Below are 26021 nucleotides of genomic sequence, written 5' to 3'. Positions count from 1 at the left end.
TCAGCCAAGATCCATCGGACATCAGCAATGATAACTCTCGTTCCACGGCCTCTTCTGAATCCAGCTTGAACCTCTGCTGGATGCTCAGTTGTCTCTAGAAGTCCATTATCTGTTTTATTGGTGGATTTGAGAGCTTTCAAATTTGACTGGCTATACCTGTATCTGTAGCTTCCTTTTCCTAGCCTGCAACTGTCTTTTTTCTAATTCAGGACTTTAATCTATTCTTGGGTCATAGACCTTGTTGAGCATCTATGAAAAGGACCCCTTCCCCAGGAAAATGGAATTTTAGACTCTTCTCCGGGACCCATACACCTATGGAGAAAGTCATGCTCTATCAGGATTGGTCACCCAGATTCCTGCTTTTGCTCATCTACTCTGACTCGATATCCTGTAGCGGACCAAAACTTACAAAGATAGCTGTTTCCCTTCAAACCAGTTAAGTACCACCAAGTTGGTCCCCACTCATAGTGACCCTGTTTAGGGTTTCCAAGGACGGTTGCTGAATTTCAACTGCCAGCCCTGTGGTTCAAACTAACCTTGAGGTCCAATGCGTTAGCCCACAGTGCCACACAAGATGCTTCATAATAAGGACACAACTTAAGGCAATAGACACCTTGTTTCCACTAGGCAACAAGTGCACCATTTTCTTGGTTTGTCATGGTGTTTGCAGTCTTAGACGGGCAGCTTCTTTAGACCCTTGGTGATGCCTTTCCCTTACATATTCTGAACTCTAGAAATACAGCCCTCTGCTCAGCTAGCAGTGATACAGTAGACCAACAAAAGGACTCCTGAGGGCAGAGTGACAGACTGTCCACCCTAAATAAGGTGCACACCCATCTAAACAGTTGAGAGTGTACCAGACTCAAGTTAAGTCTTGACCTTTGTGTCCTTGGGTCCCTTCAGATTTGCTTTGCTGCAGTTTTGGCTCATGGGGGTCTCAAACATAGTTGTGTAAATGAGTTAGAGGTAGAAGAATGCCTTAAAATGTTCCAGATTATGAGGTAACTGGGTGCTTGGCTCAAGAATTAACCTGTCAATAGATTTATTGGAGCTGTTACTCTTATGGTGTAAAACACTGTGAAATCAGATTACTTTAAAAGGAGGTATCACTAAATCATAGGGGGAAAGTAGTTGTGAGGATGGAAATTTATGGGTTTATGATCCAAATCTATTTTGTACTAAATGTGGGAACAATGTTTCCACTCTTGTCTATAAAATGGAGTTAAGTGCACCTAGCCTGTCTGCTTCATAGGTTTATTATAAGGATTAAGCAAAGTTAAAAAAAAAAAAAAAAAAAGCCAGTGATACTGAAGGTGGAAGTCCAAGGTATATTGAAGGAATTGGCAAAGAACAAGGCTCCAGGAATTGATGGAATAAAAATTGAAATCTTTCCAGAAAGTGAAGCAGCAAAGGAGGCACTCATTCATCTATGCCAAGAAATTTGGAAGACAACTATCTGGCCAACTGATTGGAAGAGATCCATATTTGTGTCCATTCCAAAGAAAGGTGACCCAAGGGAATGTGGAAATCATTGGACAATATCTTTGCTATCCCATGAGAGTAAAGGTTTACTAAAGGTAATACAGAAATGGTTGCAATACATTCACAGAGAACTTCCAGAGGTTCAAGCCAGATTCAGAAGAGGACATGGAACAAGGGATATCATTTCTGATGTCCGATGGATCTTGGCTGAAGGCAGAGAATGCCAGAAAGATGTTTATCTGTGCTTTATTGATTATGCAAAGGCTTTCGATTGTATGGATCATGCCAAGCTATGGACAACAATGCGAAGTATAAGATTCCGGAACACTTAATTGTGCTCATGAGGAATCTATACACGGACCAAGAGGCAGATGTTCGAACAGAACATGGGAACACTGAATGGTTTAAAGTTAACAAAGGTGTGTGACAGGGTTGTATTCTTTCACCATAGTTATTCAACCTGTATGCTGAGCAAATAATCTGAGAATCTGGGTTCTATGAAGAAAAACGTGGCATCAGGATTGGAGGAAGACTTGATAACAACCTGCGATATGCAGATGATACAACCTTGCTTGCTGAAAGTGAAGAGGACTTAAAATATTTACTGATGAAGATCAAAGAGCACAGCCTTCGGTATGGATTGCATCTCAATGTAAAGAAAACAAAAATCCTCACCACTGGACCAATAAACAACATTCTTATCAATGGAGAAAAAATTGAAGCTGTCAAGGACTTCATTCTTCTTGGATCAACCATCAACACTCATGGAAGCAGTAGTCAAGAAATCAAATGATGTATTATTGCATTAGGCAAATCTGCTGCACAAGACCTTTTTAACGTGTTGAACAGCACAGATGCCAGCTTAAGGACTAAGGTGCGCCTGACCCAAGCCATAGTCTTTTCAATAACCTTATTGCATGTGAAAGCTGGACAGTGAATAAGGAAGACCGTAGAAGAATTGAGGCTTTTGAGTCATGGTGTTGGAGGAGAATATTGAAAATGCCATGGACTGCCAAAAGAACCAACAGATCTGTGTCAGAAGAAGTGCATCCAGAGTGCTCCTTGGAGGCCAAGATGGCCAAACTTCATCTCTCATGCTTTGGACATATTGTCAGGTGGGACCAGTCGCTGGAGAAGGATATCATGTTTGGTACAGTGGAGGATCAGAGAAAAAGAGGAAAATCCCCAGCTAGATGGATTGGCAAAGTGGCAGCATCAATGGACTCAAGCGTGGCAACAATTATGAATTTGGCCCAGGACTGGGCAGTGTTTTCGTTCTGTTGTGCATAAGGTCACTATGAGTCAGTACCGAATCAATGGCACCTGACAACAACAACATATCTTTTCAGCAGGGTGTTATTCAATTTCCATGTATTTAATTTTGTTTTCTTGATCTTCCTATTATTGATTTCTAATTTTCAGCATTGTGATCTGAAAAGATCTTTGTAGTATTTTGATGTCTTTAAATTTACTGAGGGTTGTTTTGTGACCCAACATGATCTATACTGGAGAATGTTCCATGTGCACTGGAAAAGAATGTGTATTGTGCTGTTGTTGGGTTGAGTGCTCTGTATAAATATGAGGTCAAGTTGGCTGACTGTGTTGTTTAATTCTTCTGTGTCTTTGTCAAGTTTCTTTCTGGTTGTTCTATCCATTTTTGAAAGTGGTGTATTAAAATCACCCACTATTATTGTAGATTCATCTATTTCTTTCTTCAATTTTATTAGAGTTTGATTTCTATATTTTGAGGCTCTTTTGTTGATATTCACTATGGCTATGTTCTTGTTCAACTGACTCTTTTATCCTGAGATAATCTTCTTCTTTGTCTCTTACGTTAGTTTTTGCTTTAAGTCTATTTTATCAGAAATTAAGTATATCAGTCCTACTCATTTTTTACTGCATTAGCTAAATACATTTTTTTATTTTTTTAAATCTATTTTTGTTTTTGTGTGTAAGGTATGCCTCTTGTAGACAGCATATTGAAGAATCGTGTTTTCTAATCCATTCTGCTACTCTATATCTCTTGACTAGTACATTTAATCCATCGATTTCAATGAAATTATCAATAGATATGAATTGATTGCAGTCATTTTGCTGTGTGTTTTTTTGTGTGGTGCTGCTATTTTCTTTGCTCCACATATTTCACATGCTGAGTTCATTTTGTGCATTTCCTTGTCCATGTATTCACTGCTATGGTTTTAATGTTTACAAAATCTTCATGGTTTTCTCGTTTCTTGATTTGATGTAAAGGTGTATTGATTTTCTTTGAGGTTATCCTATAATTTATTAATGACTCCTCCAGTTTAAAATGGTTTGTCCATAGTGTTCTGACTGGCTGATTTTCATATCCCAGCCCATTGAGACCTGTCTACCATGGTGACCCTGCTGGTATTTGGAATACTGGTGGCAAAGCTAAAAGCATCACAGCAATACATAACCCACCACAGCACAACAAACTAATATACCAGGAGTGGGAGAAGGGGATTCACATAATTTAATATATAATTAAATTTACGATCAAGAAAGCGAAAAACGCATTCACACATAATCATAACAACTAATGTGGGAATATCAAAAGAAAGACTCCAATGTTGATAGGCACACAGCATGTAGAATGATGCAATAGTTGCTCTCACTCCAGGGCAGGACCACCATGCCCTCCTCACTAGCAATGAGCTCTCTCCTTACTGACCCACCAGTACACACAGATAACAGGGCAAAAACAAGCAGGTTAAAGCTGCCAGCATGGCTTCCCATCTTCTAGTCTTCAAGGCTACATAAATATTCTTCCTGTGGGACCTCCTGGCTTCATTACACAGACAACCTCATCAGGAATGTAATTTGTCTATCTACTATTTACAGAAAGCCTACCCAGGCACCACACTAGCCTTGCCACACTAGACACCACTCTCATGCAACGTATATGCAAGTTGTCGTGGAGTCAGTTCTGACTCATAGTGACTCTGTCTAGAGATTCTGAGGAGTAACTGGTAGGTTTGAACTTCCAATCATGCGGTTAGCAGTCCAGTGCCTATTCTACAGCACCATATCAGGACTCCTATGGAGTCAAGAATGGGGAGGCAAATAATGAATACAGAAATAATCAAGGGAGACAATTTCAAAAAGTTATGGATAACAGAGAACAAGTTAGTGGCTGGAGTTTGGCAGCAGTGGGGTAAAGGAAGAGTGCATGGGAAGGCCTTCCAGAGGAGTGGACTTACAAGTGAGACTGGAAACCAAAACCAGAGTCAGCCAGGACTCAACAAGATCTGGGCGAGATCAACCCATGCACAGGAAACTACAAGGTGAAAGGCCTAGAGTAGGAACCCAGTGTAGCATGGGAACGCTGAAAGAGACATAGTAAAGTGTGGTATGCTAAAGAGGCCCATGGAGGCCAGCATGGCTGGAGCCCAGTGAGTGCCAGGGAGGGCAGAAGTGAGATCATATAGGGCCTCGATGGCAGAGGCAGGCACTGGGGGGTTATTCCAAAGGTAACCCTTAGAGGGCTTGTTTCTGGAGAAAAAGCATGATCAGATGTAAATGAAACCACTGTAAGTCAATGATCATTGTAGTGGAAACAGCTCATGTTTCCATCAGCAGATGAATGGATGAACAGGTACACACATACAGTGGATTATCATTCACCCATGAAGAGAAATAAATTCTGATCCATGCTACACCATGGGTGAACTTGACAACATTATGCTCAATGGTACAAGTTAGGTGCAAAAGGAGAGCTGTGTGAAATATATAAAATAGGTAAATGGGCAGAAGCAGACTATAGAGTTCTCCCTGGGGCTGGGAGGAAAGGGAAATAGAAATCATTGCTTAAATGGATATAGAATTTCTGTTTGGGTTGATGCAAAAGCTTTGGAAATAGATACTGATGATGACTGCACGAAATGGTGAATATCTAAACATAACTAAATTACACACTAAAATGGTTAAAACGGCAAATTGTGTATGTGCATGCATATGTATAAACACTCACATACACACTTTTCCGAAATTAAAAATAAAAAAGGATTCCCAGGAAATTATAAAGAAAACTGAAATTCCTCAATCCTGAGACAACAAAATGACTTGAAAGAACCAAGAGGGCTAGAAATCCCTCTCTCCACTAAATTTTAGGCATCTGGTGTGAGCATCCTTAGGAGACCCTACAAGTTGTGAACAATCTCCAAGGAAAACCTTGGAGGAAAATCAAACATCAAAGCTGGTAGGAAGTTCACAGGACTTACAAAGTAAGCTCACAGATAGAAAGTCTATTGTGTTAGTTTATAAAACCTTCAAGGTATCTACAATGCATGCCCCTCCCTGCCTCTCGGCATGCCTACTCAAAGAAGGTCAGATGCATTTATTCGGAGGATAAGGAAATACCCCACACTGTCAAATTAAATAGAACACTGTCTTTGGTTAAAACAGTTCAGTAGTAATGCATCGTTTTCTAGTTGTCCTACAGAGCTATAAGAGGGCTTCATAAAGTGGATGGGAAACCAGAATGAAAAGACTGTGAACATTTTTCATGAAGTTTGTAAAGCCCAATTATATTAGGAAAAAGCAAATCAGCAAGTTAAGAGAAGATCTCACCTGTAACATGCGAAATGGGGCTCAAAAAGCCAAAGAGGTGACAGTTCCGTTTTTTTGTTTTTTGTGTGTGTGCTGTGCATAGAGTCACTATGAGTTGGAAACCACTCGATGGCACCTAACAACAATTTTCTCTTCCCATGGATGTATTCAATTTGATTCTTGTCTATTCCATCTGTTGAGATCCACATATATAGTTTCCTTGTATGTTGTTGAAAACAGATATTCGCAATGAGTAAGCTTGCAAAATTCTATCTCAATGCATCTTTTTTTTTTAAATGTTTTATTGTGAATTATGTGATAGTTTACATGGGAGAACATTAGTTTTACATTCATCTTATCGTATATCATTTCATTGCCATGGTTACAATCCCCTCCAGGCATCATCAACAACCAAAGGATATACCCTACAAGGCTGCCCCTCGGTCATCAGCACACAGTCCCTCTCCCTCTCTGGGTCTAAAGTCCCCAGCTGTTCCATCTTTCCACGTCATCATCTAGTCTCTGCCTCCATCTCTAGTGTCACTGCTTCTCTGGGTAGGGTCTCACTCTCTGCTCTTCTCCATTGAGGGTCCCAGGGATCTCCGCTCCTAGGCTAAAATGTAATCATGCTCCTCCTTGCTACAAAACATCTATCTTTACATTTCCAACCCTCACAATCAGTCCTGATAACAATTGTTCACTATTATATCATAAGAGACCTATATGCATTTCCTTTCATCAGCCCTGCCTAGATAGATTGGATACTACTCTGGAGATTCTACCTTGCTTACGCCTCCGGATCTAAGTTCCCTCTTGAAAACTTGTAAGCCAGTCACTTCTTGCTTTTGTAGCCACCCCATTTTGGGTAGCCAATGTCCCAGTTGCCCATCCCTGTCCACTCTGCGTATGGAGGGGGTGGGAATGATCCTTGCTGTAAAGATTTGTTCCCTCTTTTGAGCTACTGCATCCATAGGTATAGGTAAAGTTCATCAAATTGTATCAGATTACTCTTTTTATCCTTTTCTTTCTTCTTCTAGTTGAGCTCTGATCATCCAGTCATTGAAGCCAGGTCAAGTGGGTATTGTCTGCAAGTGTGGGTGTTCTTGTGCATATGCCCTCTCTTCTTATCAGCTGGACGCTTCACTCTCCACTCTAGCCCTCTGTGGCTATGTCACTGATTCTGGGCCCAAGAGTCCCCACACTGCTGGCCAACCAGGTCTCCACCCAGGTTCACAGGAGTCTTTTGAACGTTGTAGGCCTTAGCTCGCAGCTTCATTGCTGTTTTTCCCTCACTTCCTTTATCGGTGACGAACATGGTCAGCAATCAGAGTACGTATTTCCATTGAGTCTTAGTCTTGGAAGGAGGTTTGCGTTGAGGGGACCAAACCACTTGCCTTGATGTCTCCTGGGCAAGCAACTTGCTTGTTCTTGGGAGGTGACAGTTTTTAAAGAAACATACTTACTGATAGGTGAATGGAATGTGTCCAAATGTCAAAAGAAGGATTAGACCATTAAGTTCTGTCAGGGAGCTGAGCAGCAATCAGTACCCATGGGCAACTAGACAAATCAACCTCAAGGTCAAGTCAAGAACAGGCACTGGCAGAGTACAAGGTTTCCCAGAAGTCTTCTAGGGCAGATGGTGAAGGGACAGCCAAGTGTGTTTACTGAAGAGGTGTGGCTGGATGGGTTCCCGAACCAGGCAAACAGCATCATTCTCTAATCATTTCTAGTAACTTTAGACCCTTCCTCATGACTTTGAGATGCTTTTAGTTGGCAAAGAGGGTAGCAATAAATGGCAAAGTATCAGAAGACAAGAGAATTATCACCAATTAGATTAATCTTTTTCTATATTTGGGGAAACTTCACTTACCTACCAGTTAGTATATTTTTCCAGTAGGCTGTCAACTCTAGGGTTACTGGAAGTTCCCTTTAGTGTGCCTCTTCAGTCTTAAGATTGTAACAAGGAAATAATCTTTTGCTCAAGCTCTATCATATTTATCTGTATAAAAATGAATTCATTTTTGAGAAAATATAAGAATATGACACAGTGGTTTATAGTGTGTGGAAATCTCACAGAATCCTTATCCCTCAGTCATCTAATTCCCCTTCTCAGAGGCATGCCAATGACCACGGTGTGTATGTATTTCTCTGTAAATATTCTATGCAGACCTGGTGGTAAGTACATATGTGTGTGTGAATACATTTCCCTGATCAAGGTTAGCAGAGGACCTCCACCACTCTTGCCTTGCATTCCTTCATTCAAGTAAAGGGACATCTCAGATCATTTCCTGTTGTCACATATATAGTTGACTCATCCTTTTTTATTTTGACGGCTATATAAGAAAACATATTCAAACAAATCTTCTACTCCTGGTGTCACTGTTACCAACTAGGGCTTACACACTTGGCAGAGGCAACTCTCGTAAGCAGAGAAGCACTCCAGAAGAGATGGTAAAGCTAATCTGAACGGCTGGATTCCAAGGGCATGGGGTGAAGTTACCTGGGTAACCAAATATGACTCAGGGCAAACCACGTGTGTCAGAGCAGAATATAAGTGTGCTCCACAGGGTTCCCAACAGCTGAATTCTGGGAAGTAGATCTTCAGGCCTCTTAATTCTACCCAATTCTGGGTGGGCTCAAGCATCAACTTTTGGTGAGCAGCTGAGTTCAGTAACTATTTGTACCACCCAAGGATTTTTAAATTGGGTAAAAGTCCATGAAAATCAATGTGTTTTAATTTATGTAGTTGCATCATTGTTGTTAGTGTTCTCAAGTCGGTTCAGAGTCACAGCGAGCCTGCATAGGGTTTCCAAGGAGCAATTGGTGGGTTTGAACCGCCGACCTTATGGCTAGCAGTCCAGTGTTTATCCTACAGCACCACACCAGGACTTTAAGAGCCAAGAAACTAGAAGGAAGACATCCAATGACCCCTTTTCCAGTGAAAAGAGAAAGGGAGAGCTAAATTAAGGTGGTATACATTCATGCCAAAAGGGAAGAATGACAAGCTGTATTCAAGGCAGTAGATTCAAAGAAGTCAGTGGAGTGTAACCTACCCAGAACTGCTCTGAGAAGAAGGGAGAGCCATTGATTGAGGGTAAGAGCTCCAGGCACTGTAGGGATCTCAATTAAACTTGCGGCTGCCTAGGACTAAGGGATCGTCTGCTCCTTTCCCATCTCTTCTCTCCTCTCCACTTCACATACCAAGATACTGAGCCTTAGAAAGATGAAGCTGCCCAAAGACCTAACAAGGTGCTCAAATACATTTCCCTCACAGGCAAGGATCCAGACTGAGGAGCATTCTCAGGCAACACCTCAGCCAGGTTCACCATGCCCAGTGATCTTCTAGGATGACAAGCAACAATTAAAATAAATACTTTTCTCTGACTTGAGAGCTTTAATATTACCTTAAGAATTAACAGGAGTGAGAGACAGAACATCCCAGGATTTGGATGTGCTTAATCTGAATGTCTGACATGATGGCTCTCGCTAAAAGTTACCTTAGGCATAAGTATCACAGTTTGCAGGATGACCGAGAGGCAAACCAAATTTCATGGTACTACTCACCTGTTCCTCAAACACACACACACATTCTCACTGTGTATATTCCTCACCTCTGAAAACTGCTGCCCACTATCCCCCCACCTAAGGAGTTCTGGTAGCATAGTGGTTACATGTCAGGCTGCTAATCTCAAGGTCAGCAGTTCGAAACTACCAGCTGTTCAACAGGAGAAAGATAAGACTTTTTGCTCCTGTAAAGATTTATACTTCAGAAACCCTAAGCAAGTTCTCTATGAGTCGGAACCAACTCCACGGAACATAACCACCACCACCACTCTCCTCCTATTGTGGGCTGAGGCAACTAGTTCTTCTATGCTTCACCCTGCAAGAGACTTAGAGTTTGGTGCTCTACCGTTCACAATGGCCTCTTTGGCCTAATAGTGGGGGGCACGAATGAAAACACCAGCTTATACTTATTTATCACTTGCCTGTGCTAAGCACTATGGTAGACATTTTATTTAACTCTTAAAACCATCCCACTGGATAGAAAATCATCATTGCTATTATCATTTTATAAATGAAGAAACCCTGCCCTCTTGGCCAAGGGCATGACCAGTCCTGACCTTCTCCAACCCAGGATGTAGTGGAACCCCTCCTGCACAGCCTCTGATCTGTCTGGGGTCTGTGCCGAGTATAGCACTCCTGCTTCTGGGGCATGTGAATCTACTCTGAACTACACTACATAGTGAACAGGAAACTGAATTCGCACTTCCAGCATCCACTAACTGTATCCACCAGGCTACAGATGTTCAGTGCCTTGAGAACACACCAATATTCAATCATCAATTTAATATGAATATGACACCACAATGCCTAATAGAAACCATTTCAGCTTACACACAAAAAAAACAACAACAAGACAGAGTGCTTCAAACAAGTGACCAAAATACAGAATCAGAAAATATAATACCAGAAATGGTATCAGAACTGCTTAGTAAGGAATTCAAAAGGAAGCTATTTAGGCACCTTCATCAACAGATTGAAGGAGCTCTGGTAGCGTAGTGGTTACGAATCGGGCTGTGAACCGCAAGGTCAGCAGTTCAAAACTACCAGCTGCTCCATGGGAGAAAGATGAGGCTTTCTGTTCCTGTAAAGATTTACAGCCTCGGAAACCCTGTACAGGGTTGCTATTGTTCGGAACCGACTCGACGGCACTTAACAACAACAACAACCACAGACTGAGAGAATGATTGAAAAAATGGCAGATGAAATCAGGGAAAACATAGGCAAAACTATAGAAAATTTCAGGGAAAAAACTGGCAAAATAGATGAAAAAATGGGAATCATACAAAAACAGCAATCAGAAAGCCAGAAGATTAACACTAAGACTTCGGAAATAGATATTTCACTGAAAAGGCAAAGAAGCAGAATTAAATTAAAGGAAGCTAATTTACTGAGCTTGAAGGAAAATCTCTCAGTACTCATCTGCTTAGAGGAACAATTGGAAAAAAAGAACAAAAAAATCCAGACAACGTCTAATACATATGGACACTGACTAGAGGAATAATTTATGTGTGATAGGAATTCGAGAACAGTAAGATATTTAAAAACAAAAACAGAATAGTATCCAAGAGTTGCTAGAAGAAAACTTTCTAACATCATAAAACACAAGAAGATAGCCATACAAGAAGTTGAACAAAGTCCAAACAGGATAGACCCCAAAAGGAAAACACCAAGACATTAAAACCGAGCTTTTCAAAACCAAAGTTAAGGAAAGAATCCTGAGAGCAGCTCAGGAAGAACAAAAATTACCTAACAAAGGAGAACAAATAAGACCAATTTCTGATTTCTAAGCCGAAACCATGCAAGCAAGAAGATAATGGAATAACATATAAAACTCTAAAACAAAAGACTGCCCACAAGAATCATGTACGCAGCAAAACTGTCCATAAAATATGTTGGTGAAATGAAGTCATTTTCATATAAACAGAATTTTAAAAAATTTGTAAAAAGCAGCCCAACCTTACAAAAAATAATAGAGGGAGTTCTCTGAACAGAGAACCAACAATAGCAGATGACAACCAGAGACTAACATTCATAACACTTAGAACTCAACCCAAGTTCTGACTCAGAGTGACCCCATATAAGGTTTCCAAGGAGCTGCTGGCGAGTTTGAACGCTGACCTTATGGTTCAAACCGACCTTGCAGTCTAGTGTTTTATTCCACAGCGCCAGAACTCCCAGATGTAGAAGTATTCAAAGTAAAATAGACCTGTAAGACTGAAAATAGAGACCCAAACAAAAAACAGAAAAATACCAAACAAAGTAAAAAGAGGAAATAATATAGTTACAGAACTTCCTAACGAAGAAGAAATCAAGTAGACTTCATGAAAAAACTGAAATTGATTAAAATAAGCCTAACTGCAACCATAAAACTAGACCAAGCTTACTCCTAAGCTCTAGCCCAAACCCTGTCCCTAGCACTACCCTTAGTTGTAACCATAACCTAATATAAAAGGAAATCTATGCCTAGCCTACACTGAGCCATAATCCTAACCCTAGCCTGGCCTGTAAACTTCCAGACAGGGACCCTTGGCATGCCTACTGCCTTGCATGGCGGACCAGCTACTTCCTAAATATTTGTTGAATAAGGTGAAGAAACAATTTCCCACATTAACAATTTATTCATTGAACTTGATTCCGTTGAGAAGTGCTAAGGATTATGTATGTATGTTTTTTATTATATTGAGAGTCTCAATAAAAATAAAAGCCTGTGAACTAACCAAGAGTTTGCCATGATTAAGGGAGTAAAATGGAAACATAATTCATATCCTTTCTATTCCCCATCATATAAGGAATCCAGTAGAACTCAGAGAACATTGGGTAATATTGGTCACTGCTAACTTGGAAAATAAACCACTGCCTGTCTGTCCTCCCACCCAACCCCACACCATGGCTTTCAGACCTAAACCTTTAAAGGCTGATGATAAAAAGTTCCAGTGTGGTAAACTGTAACTGAACTGCTACAGAGCTGATGAGTTTGTTAAAGAGAGGTGACAAACAGCAACAGTTTGCATGTGCTGAAACAAAACATTGAGGACTGCCGGCTACCCTTATGGTACCTTCCACTCCTGAAGCTCTCTGCTGGTAGGGCAGAAGCCTCTACTGCAGCAGTGTGCACACTGCAAGGAGCTGCAGCCTCTTGTACTCTCTAAACCCCTAACCTCCCGGGTCCAGTACTGGGTTGTTATTCCTCCTCTCACTCTTATTTTGCCTGCCACCAACGTAGGAAGAATTTTTAAAAATCACTGAAAACATTATTAAACAAAAGTACAAAATGTGAAGCTACTGTTTCTCAATGTATCCTCCATCTAGGGCTAGACACTTCTGAAGACACTGTTTCCATCTAACTCTTCCTCAAAGAATTTTGTACTCTCTGACGTAACACCACATGAAAACAACAGTTTGGGCATCCTCAAGAAACTGAAATTGTGTTTCTTTCAAACGTCCTTTGAGTTTGGGGAACAAAATGAAGTCTAAAGAGGCAATATCAGAGCTGTTGAGTGGATAGGGTAAAGTTTCCCAACAAAATTCTGGGAGGACAGCCCTTGCTACCCTCAAAGAATTACCACATGCATTGTTTTGATGGGGGCGGGAGGAAGATCAGTACAACTTTCCTGGCCTTTGTCTCAACAACATAGTTTTCAGTCTTCTTAATATTTCTTCATAAAAAGTCCTTGTGAAAGAAGTAGGACAAAATGGCTCAAACACATGACCAAAATAAAGGACCAGGAAATATTGCTGAGGAAGATAAGGCAATAGTACTACCTGAAAAGGAATTAAAATGGCTTATTTATAGGATCCTCAAAGAGGTCAAGGAAACACAGATTAAAAACAAGGAAAACAAAGACAAAACTCTAGAAAAATTAAGGAAAACAATACAAGCACAAAATGGCAAAATAGTTAGAAACTAGAAAACAAAAGATTAACAATATACTACCAGAAATAGAAAAGTAAACAGACAGACATAGAAACTGTATACAGTGTTGCTATGAATCAGAACTGACTCAAAGGTACTTAACAATAACAACAACAAAGAGTAGTCCAAAAAGGAAATCAGAAAAAAACACTATTTACAGTAGTTCATCAAAAGCTAAAATACTTAGGAACAAATCTAACTAGAAAATGCCATAACAAACAAATCTGTCTTGAATGAAGTACACAGAGTGCACCCTAGAAGCGTGGATGGCAAGACTTCATCTGGTGTACTTTGGACATGTTCTCAGGAGGGACCAGTCCCTGGAGAAGGGCATCATGCTGGTAAAGTAGAAGGTCAGAGAAAAAGAAGAACACCCTCAGTGAGATGGACTGACAGAGTATCTGCAACCACGGGCTCAAACATAGCAATGCTTGTGAGGACGATGCAGGACCAGGTAGTGGTTCATTCTGTTGTACACAGGGTCACTATGAGTCAGAAATGACTCGATGGCACTAACAACAACAACACAAATATAAAAAGACTTATACAAAAAAAAAAACAACAACAACTATAAAACACTACTTCATAAAAGCAAGGTAGTGGTGGTTATGTGCTGTGGAGTCGGTTTTGACTCATAGCGACCCTGCATAGGGTTTCCGAGGCTGCAAATCTTTATGGGAGCAGAAAGACTCATCTTTCTCCCGAAGCTGGTAGTTTCAAACTGCTGACCTTGCGGTTCGCAGCCCGATTCGTAACCACTATGCTACCAGAGCTCCTTAAAAAAAGCAAGAGACTTATACAAATGGGAAAATATGTGCATGGATGTTCTTCATGTTAAGAGCCATAGAGTTGGTTCTAATTCATAGCAACCCTGTGCACAATAGAATGAAACACTTCCTGGTCCACAGATAGGAAGACATAACATTGTGACGTCATCAATACCACCTAAAGTGATCTATAGATATAATGCATTCCAAATCCAAATTCCTCCAACAGTCATTAATGAGATGGAGAAAATACTCACCAATTTTAAAAGGAAAGGAAAGAGTTCTTGGGTAAGTTAAGCATTACTGAAGAACAACAATGAAATAGTAGAGGTCACACTCCCCAATCTCAGATCTTGGTATTCAGACACAGTAGTCAAAACAGTCTGGTACTGACTGGGACAACAAGAGACCAATGGACCAATGGAACAGAATTGAGAACCTGGAAACAAAGTCATCCATGTACGGACAGTTGATCAAAATCCATTAAATATGAAGAAATGGTCTCTTTAACAAATGGTGCTGGCAAAACCGGATATTCGTTTGCAGAAAAATGAAACAGGATGCATACTTCAATATTGTACACAAAACTAATTTACTCTCTTCAGCATGGCAAACTTAGGGGGCTTAACTGATGGCATTAAGAGTCTATCAGGCATAACTAAAAATGTACAAACCTCAGAAGGTAAACACACAACTGGGACTTCCTAAACACCAGATACTCATGCTCATCGATAAAGATTTCTGCAGAAGAAAAGAAACCCCACAGTCTGGTAAAACGACGTTGGCAATGCCTACCCCCAGGGCTCCCTCACAGGTAGACTTCCACTGCCACTGAATAGATTCAGACTCACAGTCATCCTGTAGAGGGTTTCAAAACTGTCCATGAGGGGCACACAGCCTCATGGTTCTTCTGAGGAGCAGCTGGTGGGTTTGAACCTCTGACATTACAGCTAGCAGTCCAATGCGTATGGTACAGTGCCACCAGGGTTCATTCACATATATGTTGTTGTTATTAAGTTATGTCAAGTTGGTTCTGACTCATACTTATCCTGTATAGGGTTTCAGAGGATCTGTCGGTGGGTTTGAACCGTACACCTTATGGTCAGCAGTCCAGTGTTTATTCTACAGTCACACCAGGACTCCATTACATGTATATGTTGTTTGTGTTAAGTGCCGTTGAGATGGTTCTGACCCATGTATAGAGTTTTCTAGGAGCGGCTGGTGAGCTTAACCACCAACCTTGCAGTTCAAACCAACTTTGCGGCCCCGCACACTAACCCACAGCACCACACTAGGACTCCATGTTTATGTTGTTGTTAAGTACCGTCAAGTCGATTCCGACTCATAGCGACCCTGTATAGGGTTTCCAAGGAGCAGCTGGTGAGCTTGAACCACCGACCTTGCAGTTCAAATGACTCTGCAGTCTGACGCATTAACCCACAGCACCACACTAGGGCTCAACAGATACAGAGGGCTTCAAAAAGTTAGTGGAAAAATTGCATTATCTTTTAATTCCATTTTTCCACAATTTTCTGACCCCCTCCCCACCACCTCTCCCAACCCCCACACCTAAGTCTCATTGGTTCTGCTGAGCCCCCAGCCTAAGACACAAAGGCCAGGCTGGTACTTACTGAGCGCTTGTCGGCTTCTGCCCCTTGCTGACCCTGGAGACATGCGGTCAGCTTCTTGTGGGTGCTGTGGGAAACCTGTTTCACCAGCTCCAAACGTTTCTCCACCTGTGGCGCAACAGAGGGTGGTGTTAATGGGCAGAAGGCAAGGTCTGGAGAAGTGGGTTTGTGGCGGCACTGGACAGTAGTCATGGGAAAGGACTCTGACCATGTGTTCAGAGAAACAAGGAGAGACAGCACCGGAAGCTGGAGAACTAGAAGAGGGTGAGTGTCTCTGACATCTCCTACTCTGACCCCACATTGAAATGACTTTATATCACTCCCAAAAGACTTCACCGAAACCTCCACTCACAATGCAATGTACTGTGGTAGTAGACAAAACACCGTGTCCCTCAACAGTCTGTATTAGATTCGTGGTTTGAGAAGGATAGACAGTTCTCAGAGTTAAATCTCTTTGATGTCTTAGCTAAAACAACTTACCTGAAGGAGGTCTTCACTCAGAACTTCAGTCTTTTCTGCCCTAAAGAGAAAACAGAGAAACAAATCATTAAAGATAGAAGCACAGTACCATAATTATTCCCCACTCTCCAGGATCGGGCAGTGTTTCGTTCTGCTGTGCATAAGGTCGCTATGAGTCGGTACCAACTCGATGGGCCCTAACAACAACAACAACTCTTCAGCATGGCAAGACTAGAGGAACAGACACATAGATAGCAGAATTCCAAATAAGAGATTGTACAGCAATTAAATCAGGAATTTACTGGTGTGCTGATTAATCATCTCACCACAAACAATATACCCTGAGAGTTCTACAACAGACTGAAACCTGGATCAATAACAAATATGCTTCTTTTATAAATATCACCCCCAAGACTGGCAGCCCAGTTTACCCCAGAAAGTGGAGACTTACACTCTCAGATTTCTACTTTCAGGGAAAGGACGTGGGAGGTGGCTGAAGGGCTCACAACCTGTTAGCGCCCCCTGCCTCACATCATGCTGCCAATGTAAATCCTCTCAGGAGCAGAGCATTCCTGATAAATAATTTCTGAGTTCGCACAAATGCAGCTCAACCAATGAATGCTCCTACATGTGCGCACGATGCTCACGCTCTCACTTTCTGTCATGCAAAGACACATACACGTACACAGAAACTGCCAATTCACATGAAAACAAATCAAGCATAAGAACTCTGAGGAAAGGAATAACATACATAGAGCTTGTGTTAGACGTCCTTGAGTAGACTCCAACTCAGAGTGCTCCTGTAAAGCAAAGTGCAATTCCGCACAGGGCTTCTTCCTAGGCTGTCATTTTACAGAGTGGATTTTCCACAGCAGGGACTGGTGTATTCCAAACACCGACCTTCCAGCTGGTGTCCAAACATAAGCATGGCACCACCAAGGGGTTCTTACACAGCGCCTGAATGACTTCATTTATTAGAATTATCAATGATTATACCATGTGCATTTTGGGAGGACTCAAAGGTGGGATATTAAGAATTTTTAAGAAAATTGAAAACTGCATTGTAAGAAAAAAAGTTATGCTGAGGCATTTTTCCCCCCATCAATGCACCTGCTCATTCTTTGAGGCTACCAAGGGCTGTCCTACAAGAATCTCATTGGGAAACCTCACTCCATCTGCTCTGCAGTCCTGATCTTGTCCCTTCAGATTTTGTTCTGTTACCACAAACTCAAAGAACATTGAAAAGGAACATATTTTGAGTCCCTCAAGGATACCACAATTGCCATTTGACGTGGTACAAATAAAATAACGCGGAATTCTTTGAAGAAAGAGAGAAATGGAAATACTACTTTTGGAAATGTACAGACCAAGATGGAGATATATCTTTTGGGTTTTGAAAAGAAGAAAACTTTGGACTTAGTGTGTGGGAGAGAGGCTTAGACAAAGAATGGCTAAATGCCTACTGAGAAATAATATAAATAATGACTTTCTTGGGTAGGAGGGAAAAAAAATCAAGGAATTTTCATGTCTGTGTGAAAGACTGTAGAGGCAGATTTTTAGGGAGCCAAGCCCAGGGACAATGGCATGGAGACAGACTTGGTTTGAGAATGGTCTCAGGGACATGAGGACAGACCAAGTCCCAAGGGGAAAGAGAGCTGGGGCAGAGTGAGGGGGGTCGGGGCTGGCACACTAGTCATTATTGAGAGGTGCTATATCTCCCCTCCAACATGCACCCCAAAGCCTCTGTTAACCAGTGTACAAAGCCACTTGTCATCGAGTCTATTCCAACATTTTGATATTTTTGTTTATTAAGGGTTTCTATGATTTTGTAGAAACACTTTTTGATGTGCCCTAAAATTTTCATTAAAATTGTCCATTTCTATTACGGCAGTTAAAAAAAGGCGAAAGTAAAGTCAGAAACGGAGACATATATATGTAAGAAATATAATCATGAAAGGATTAACGTCCAGACTCTGAGCTCCTACAAGTAAACCAGAAGAAAAGAAAAAAAGAAAGAAAATCAATGTCCCAGAATAATGGGCTAAACACTAACACTTCTTAAAAGAAGAAATTTCAGTGGTTAACAAATACAAGAAAATTTGGTCAACTTCATTAGCAATCAGGAATATGCAAAGTAAAACCGCAAGGAGATGCCATTTTATTCCCACCCAACTGGCAAAAATGCCAAAAGTTCAATAATGCCAAATGGTGAGGATGTGGAATAATGGTCACTGTACACTACTATCTATGCTGTTGTTGGTAAGTGTCGTCGAATCGGTTCTGACCCACACCACCCTGTGTAGGGTTTCCGAGGAGCGCCCGGTGAGCTTGAACCGCTGAATCTGTAGTTCAAACCGACCTCACAGTCCAGCGTCTTAACCTGCATCGCTACACCAGGATAATATATGTTGTTGTTGTTAAGTATCATCGAGTCAGTTCCGACCCATAACGACCCTGTAGAGGGTTTCCGAGGAGCAGCTGGTGAGCTTGAACTGCTGACCTTTCAGTTCAAAGGGCTTTGAAGTCTGGTGCATTAACCCACAGTGCCACACCAGGACTCCAACATAATCTATATATAAAATAAGATAAAATGGAATCCTGCAGTAATGCTGTATAGTAATGTCGGTTTGAACTAGGTTTGGCAGTTCAAACCCACCAGCCGCTCCACGGACACCCTATACAGGGTGGCTATGAACCGGAACTGATTCAATGGCACTTAACAATAAAAAACAACAACAATGTAAAAGTAAATAAAATCTTATCAATCTAGTTAAATACTAAGTATTAAGCATAAGCTTGGTATCAATGATTCGGACAAAATTAAAAAGTAAATAACACAAAAACTGAAACATTTTTTACAATGTTTACTACCGTTCACTTAAAAATAAAGGCTGTCTTTATCTCAGAAAGCAACACCATGCAATCTAGCATCACCAGCACAAACACTGCAGCTACACAGTTGTTACAGAGAGCAGCAAAGTCCCTTCTGTGAAGGTAACGGATCCTATGCTGAGGACTAATTCTACTCAAGTTTGTTCTTAAAATTTAGGTCATGTTGTTGTTGTTGAGTGCCTCATGGTGACCCTGTATAGCGTTTTCAAGGAGTGGCTGGTGGGTTTGAACTGCCAACCTTACAGTTAGTAGTCCAGTGCTTAGTCCAAACTTATTTAAAAATGAAAAATAATAAAATGCTAGAATCATGTTCCACTGAGCAGGGGAAAGACTCACCAAACCAGCCAGTAACCCTTGAGTGGACTCTGACTCATGCTGATACCATATATGTCAGTAAAACTGTCCATCACAGTTACACAATGGTGGATTTTCCTGGAGGTAGTTCACCAGGCTTTTCTTCTGAGGCCCTTCTGGGTGGATTTGAACCCTCCAACCCTGAACATGTAAACCAAATCTGTATCACTCAGGGACTCTGACTCCACTTTAAGGGAGCATTCAAGACCTGACTCCAGGAAGGGAGGCGAGCAAACCGATACTATTTTTAGGAAGGCTGGTATTTTCAGCCTCATCTTTATACATGAAAAGGCAGAGCATCATTCAAGACAAGATCATGAGAAGTGATCCGCTATGTTTTGAGGCTGAGTCACTCCAAAGAATGACTGCATGGATGAGGTGCTCTGTGTAGGTGTCATCTGGGTACAAGTCCTGTCTTTTGCACATTTTTTTTATTTTGCACACCAACAGAGTAAAACAAAATAGAGCCTTGGCAAATTGATCTAAAAACTGTACGCTGTTCTGCTTCTGAGCTTCAGGAAAGCAAGCCACACCACCCACAGAAACCCTGATTACCACCAGCACCACATGAGCTGGGTAGGTCACCGTGCTATTTCCCAAAAAATGTGTTGTAGGTAAAAATAGACTCAGAGGACACTCTGGAGTGAAAGGGTTTTGTGGACAAATAAGTCTCAGAAGCATTGAAGACAATCGCTGCCATTAAAGCCTCAGAAAACTCCTACAATGATACAATGGCTTACTTATGGTCAACCCACCATTTCCGCAAATTTATGGAAATATGAAAATATATTTCATGCAACACCAATTAACAAGTACATCTTGGGTGTTAAACAGTCTTTAGAGAACGCAGAACTAAAGAATATAACCATGACTGTTATCGTCCCTGAGGTTTGACCTGGGAATTCTGGCCTCGACACAAAAGAAATGCAGGTGAACCAAAAGCTAAGCAATGAAAAATTTTCAGCTGCTATCACAGAGATCTCCGATCTAAGCAGTTGTTGTTGTGAAGTGCCATCGAGTTGGTTCCAACCCATAGCGACCCTGTATAGGGTTTCCGAGGAGCTGCTGGTGAGCTTTAAACCAACTTTGCAGTCCAGTGCATTAACCCACAGCACCACACCAAGACTCTGATCTAAGTAGTAAAGTGGGTTTAAAGCACAGGTAGTCTCACTACAGATTATTTCAGATAAATAAGTCACCGACTTCCAATGTGCAACAAGTTTCCAAATACTCCTAATTCTGGATCACTAATATTTTCAGCCAGGAGCCATTGGTGGTGCCGTGGTAGAACTGTTGCCTTCCATGTGGGAGACTGGAGTTCAATTCCCGGTCAATGCCCCTCAAGCACCACCTGTCTGTCAGTGGAGACTGGTGTGGTGTGAAGCTTCTGGAGTAAAACAGATTAGGAAGATTGGTTTGGCAATCTAATTCTGTACATCAGCTCATGAAAACCCCATTAATCAAAGATCTGATGTGTAACTGATCACGGGCAGGGGTCGGGAAGTGTTTTGTTCCTTTGTGAAGGGAGTTGTAATAAATCAGGACTCAACCTGATGACAACCAAAAACAATACTGTCAGATTCTGTCCCTCTCTTTCTATCCTCAGTCCCCGACTAGGCTCCACAGAACTCAACTCTCAGCCAGCACACGATCCTTCTCACCCATCTCCTCAGATCCACTGTGGGTGTCTCCCTTCCTCACTCACATGGTCTTTGCTGTACCTACATACTTCCTCAGATATCACCAATTACTTCCTGTTGCCTGATGCCTGGTAGGGGCTACGCTGAGTGTTTACATGCATCATAACAACTTGGGGTGTTACTGTCCCCACTTTTTGGATGAGAAAAGTGTTACACTATTATGTTGGGTACCATCATTCTGTCTGTTTCAACTCATAATGAACCTACCTACACATGATAGATGAAGAGCGAAGATGTCAGCTTGAGGAATAAGGTGCACCTGACCCAAGCCATGGTATTTTCAATAACCTCATATGGATGCAAAAGCTGGACAGTGAATAAGGAAGATCGTAGAAGAATTGATGCCTTTGAGTTGTAGTGTTGGAGGAGAATACTAAAAGTGCCATGGACTACCAAAAGAACCAATAGATCTGTTTTGGAAGAAGTGCAGCCAGAGTGCTCCTTGGAGGCCAGGATGGCCAAACTTGGTCTCTCATACTTTGGACACATTGTCAGGAGGGAACAGTCGCTGGAGAAGGATGTCATGCTGGGTAAGATGGAGGGTCAGAGAAAACGAGGAAGACCCCCAACGAGATGGATTGGCCAGGTGGTCAGTGGTAGTGAGGTTGGTCCAGGATCGGACATTGTTTCGTTCTGCTGTGCATGGGGTCGCTATGAGTCGCTTCCGACTCGATGGCAGCTAACAACAACACATGATAGAACACACTGCCGAGTCCTACACAAGTCTCACAATCTTTGTTAGGGTTCAGTCCATTCTTGTAGCCGCTGGGTCAATCTTTCTCACTGAGAATCTTTCTCTTTTTTGCAGATCCTCTATAATATCAAGCACGATGTCCTTCTTTATAGAGTGAATCCTGTGAACAGCATGTCCAAAGTACATGAGACCAAGTCTCATCATACTCACTTTTAAGAACCATTCTGTCTGTACTTCATGCAAGACAATGTTTGTTTATTCTTCTGACAGTCCACAGTACATTTGCTATTCTTCACCAACGTCATAATGCAAAAGGATCAATTCTTGTTTGGCCTTTCTTATCCACTGGTCCAACTTTTGTATGCCTATGAGGCAACAGAAAACACCATGGCTTTGGCCAGGTGCAACTTAGTCCTCAAACTGACATCTTTATTTTTGAATCCTTTAAAGAAGTCTTTTGCAGCAGATCTGCTCAGTGTAATACAACTTGTGATTTCTTTTTTAAAAAAAAATGTTTTATTGTGAATTATGTGATAGTTTACATGGGGGAACATTAGCTTTACATTCATCCTATCCGATATAATTTCATTGCCATGGTTACAATCCCCTCCATGCATCATCAACCAACCAAAGGGTATACCCTGCAAGCCTGCCCCCTGGTTCTCAACACACAGCTCCTCTCCCTCTCTGGGTCTAGAGTTCCCAGCCACTCCATCTCCCCACGTCATGTCTCTGCTTCCATCTCTGGTGTCACTGCTTTTCTGGGTAGGGTCCCGCTCTCCACTTTTCTCCCTTGATGGTCCCAGGGACCTCCGCTCATGGACTACAAAGTTAACCACTCCCCTCCTTTTGCTACAAAATGTCTACATTTCCAACCCTCACAATCAGTCCTGATAACAATTATTCACTATTGTACCACAAGAGTCCTATCCCTATCTCCTTTCATCAGCCCCGTCCAGACAGATTGGCTACTACTCAGTGGAAAGTCTATCTTCCTCCACACCCTCTCGATCTAGGCTCCCTCTTGAAAGCTTGTAAGCCAGTCACTTCTTGCCTTTGGAGCCCCCCATCTTGGGTAGCCAATGTCCAAGTTGCCCGTCCATCACTATCTACCCTGTTTATCTAGGGGGTCATCTTGTAATTTCTTCACTGCTGTTTCCATGGGCATTGATTATGGATCCAAGAAAAATGAAATTCTTGACAACGTCAGTATTTTCTTCATTTATCGTAATGTTGTTTATTGGTTCCGCTGCAAGGATTTTTGTTTTATGCTGAGAAGTAATCCATTGAAGGCTACAGTCCTTGATCTTCATCAGTAAGTGCCTCTAGTCCTCTTCAATTTCAGCAAGCTAGGCTGTTGTTGTTGTTGTTGTTAAGTACCGTCGAGTCGGTTCCGACCCATAGCGACCCTGTACAGGGTTTCCGAGGGTGTAAATCTTTACGGGAGTAGAAAGCCTCATCTTTCTCCCGCGGAGCGGCTGGTAGTTTCGAACCGCTGACCTTAAGGTTCGCAGACCGATTCGTAACCACTACGCTACCAGAGCTCCTTCAAGCTAGGCTGTACCAACTGCATATTGTAGTTTGTTAACGAGTCTTCCTCAGATCCTGATGTCACATGCTTATTTACAGAGCTGGGTCTCAGATTACTTGCTCAACATAAATGTGGTGAAAGGATACAGCCCTGGCACACACCATTTCTGATTTAGAATCTACTTTCCAGCTGAGGAAATTCCCATCAATTGCCATCAAGTTCGCCCCGATGCTCAGTGTCCCTATAAAACAGAGGAGAGCTGCTTCAAGGAGTTTCGGAAGGTATAAACCTACACAGAAGCTGACAGCCTCATCTTTCTCCCACTGAGCAGCTGGTGGGTTCAAACCACTGACCTTTCACTAGCTGTCCAACATTTAACCCACTGTGCCACCAGAACTCTTGGATAAAGAAATTGTTGTTGTTATTGTTGTTAGGCACCATTGAGTCAGTACTGACTCATACCCTACACACAATGGAACGAAACGCTACCCAGCCCTACACCAAGCTCACAATCGTTGCTACATTGGAGACCATAGTTGCTGCCACTGTGCCAATCCATCTCATTGGGGGTCTTCAGAAACCCTAAGGAGTTCTATGCCGCCCTATAGGGTTGCTATGAATCAGAATCAACTCACCGGCAATGGATTTATAAACCTAGCTACGACTGGAAACAGCTGTTTGCCCTACCTCGCCACACTAGCTCTGACAGACTCTGTTCACTGGCTCCAAGACAGTCACCATTCCTTCTTTTGTTGCTGTATTCCACTGCAGAGGGCAGACAGCTCAATCCTGTCCCAGTCTCCTATGTGGCCCGGTCCTAACTCATAAGACAAAGAGGACCAGTGGAATAAACCCACACATTTCTGGGCCACTGACTTTTCACAAAGCAGGGATGTAGAGGTGTGCTACAGGGCCATCTGGGAAAGCTTAGCTCTCCTGATAAAAACAAGTCAGACCAAGTTGCCCAGCATTTTCCCTTCTTCCTGTTTGGAATGGTAAGACATGGTGGTAAGATGGTAAATATGTGACAAAGAGAACCACAGAGATGTCAGATCTGATACCAGTGAGTCACGGATCCTGTCCCACCACCACTGAACCTGGGACTTTCCTTTCAGAGAAATAAACTCTTTCAAAAGTCATTCTAAGATGCTCCTGATCCAAGCCATTGGTCAATAACCTCATAATCATGTGAAAGCTGGACAGTGAATAAGGAAGACTGTAGAAGAATTGATGCTTTTGAGTTATGGTGTTGAATGAGAATATTGAAAGTGCCATGGGCACAAAAGGCTTTCTATATACCTCCAAGGAATTCCAGTTTCAACTATGGCTGCAGAAGAGTTCAAGGCTAATTTTGTTCTGAGATGTTGTTAGTCGTGTGCTGTCGAGTCGGTTCCTACTCATAATGACCCTATTTAGGGTTTCTGAAGAATGGCTGGCGGGTTTGAACCACTGGCCTTGCAGTTGGCAGCCCAGTGCTTATCCTAAAGCACCACCTCTGGACTACATCCTCCCCCCGCCCCCAATAATGCTCGCAGTTTTAAAATCACTAGACTAATTACTAACGTTCCCACAGGCTCTGATACTAAGAAGTGCAGTGGAGAGTCACAGCCCAGGGCTGGAGGAGCTAGGCACTGGCAGGCCTTCAAGACTGGGCAGGGTTTGCCCAGGAATACGGTACAGGGTCAGTCATGGCACAGCAGCCACCAAAAGCTGTATCCGAGCGGCAAAGAGAGGTTATTAAATGAAGACAGTTCTCTTAATGAGAAGAAAATGACATCCTGAAAAGTAAAGGACAAGACAGAAGTGGACCAACATAAGGGGAAAAGTTATACTCAAAAAGGGATTCCCATCTTGGACAAAACCACATGCATTTTTAGGGGTATAGGGAAGAAGACCTTTAACTGCTATCAAATTCTCCCAAGAGTATATAACTTCAAAAGTAAAAAACTCTAAGAGGGGGCTTCAAAAACTTCATGGGAAAATGCCATTATCCTTTAATTCTATTTATCCCTCAACTTTTTGCAGTCCACTCATATTAAGGAAAACACCAAAGCAAAAAACCCACTACCACTGAGTCGATTACGACTCACAGGGACCCGATAAAACATAGCAGAACTTCCGCCAAAGTCCTCCTAATCAGCTTCTCCTAATGCTAACACCTTACATACCTACAGTACATTAATCAGAACTAGAAAGGAACTTTGCTATGTTATTGTTTACTACACAGCAGATGCTACTGGGGCGTCACCAGTCTGCTATGACCATCCTTCTGCTCTTGTTGGTAAGTATCATTGAGTTGGGTTCACTGCATAGTGATCCTGTATACAGCAACTGGTGACCGTGAACTGCAGGCCTTTTGGTTCAAACCGACCTTTCTGTCCAGTGCTTATCTGAAAGCACCACACAAGGACTCTTTTGCTCTGCTGTTGTTGTTGTTAGGTACCTTCGAGTCGATACCGACTTATAGC

At 42.0% G+C, this 26021-nt stretch overlaps 1 protein-coding gene across 1 annotated transcript in view; it reads right to left on the bottom strand.

Moving 5' to 3' along the window:
• The window catches only part of ARHGAP44 (Rho GTPase activating protein 44), a 226997-nt gene that overhangs the window by 95351 nt on the left and 105625 nt on the right, over window positions 1-26021 (bottom strand). Inside the window, exons 4-5 of the mRNA XM_006863511.1 lie at window positions 16404-16443; window positions 15927-16031 (exon numbers count right to left, since the gene is read on the bottom strand). Coding sequence (XP_006863573.1) covers window positions 15927-16031; window positions 16404-16443 — 145 coding nt within the window. The remainder of the gene's footprint in view (window positions 1-15926; window positions 16032-16403; window positions 16444-26021) is intronic.

Source organism: Chrysochloris asiatica, unplaced genomic scaffold (assembly GCF_000296735.1).
Source record: "Chrysochloris asiatica unplaced genomic scaffold, ChrAsi1.0 scaffold00054, whole genome shotgun sequence".
In the NCBI taxonomy this organism is placed as follows: Eukaryota; Metazoa; Chordata; class Mammalia; order Afrosoricida; family Chrysochloridae; genus Chrysochloris; species Chrysochloris asiatica.
The sequence above is the reverse complement of the archived record's forward strand: the minus strand, read 5'-3'. Positions and strand labels throughout refer to the sequence as shown.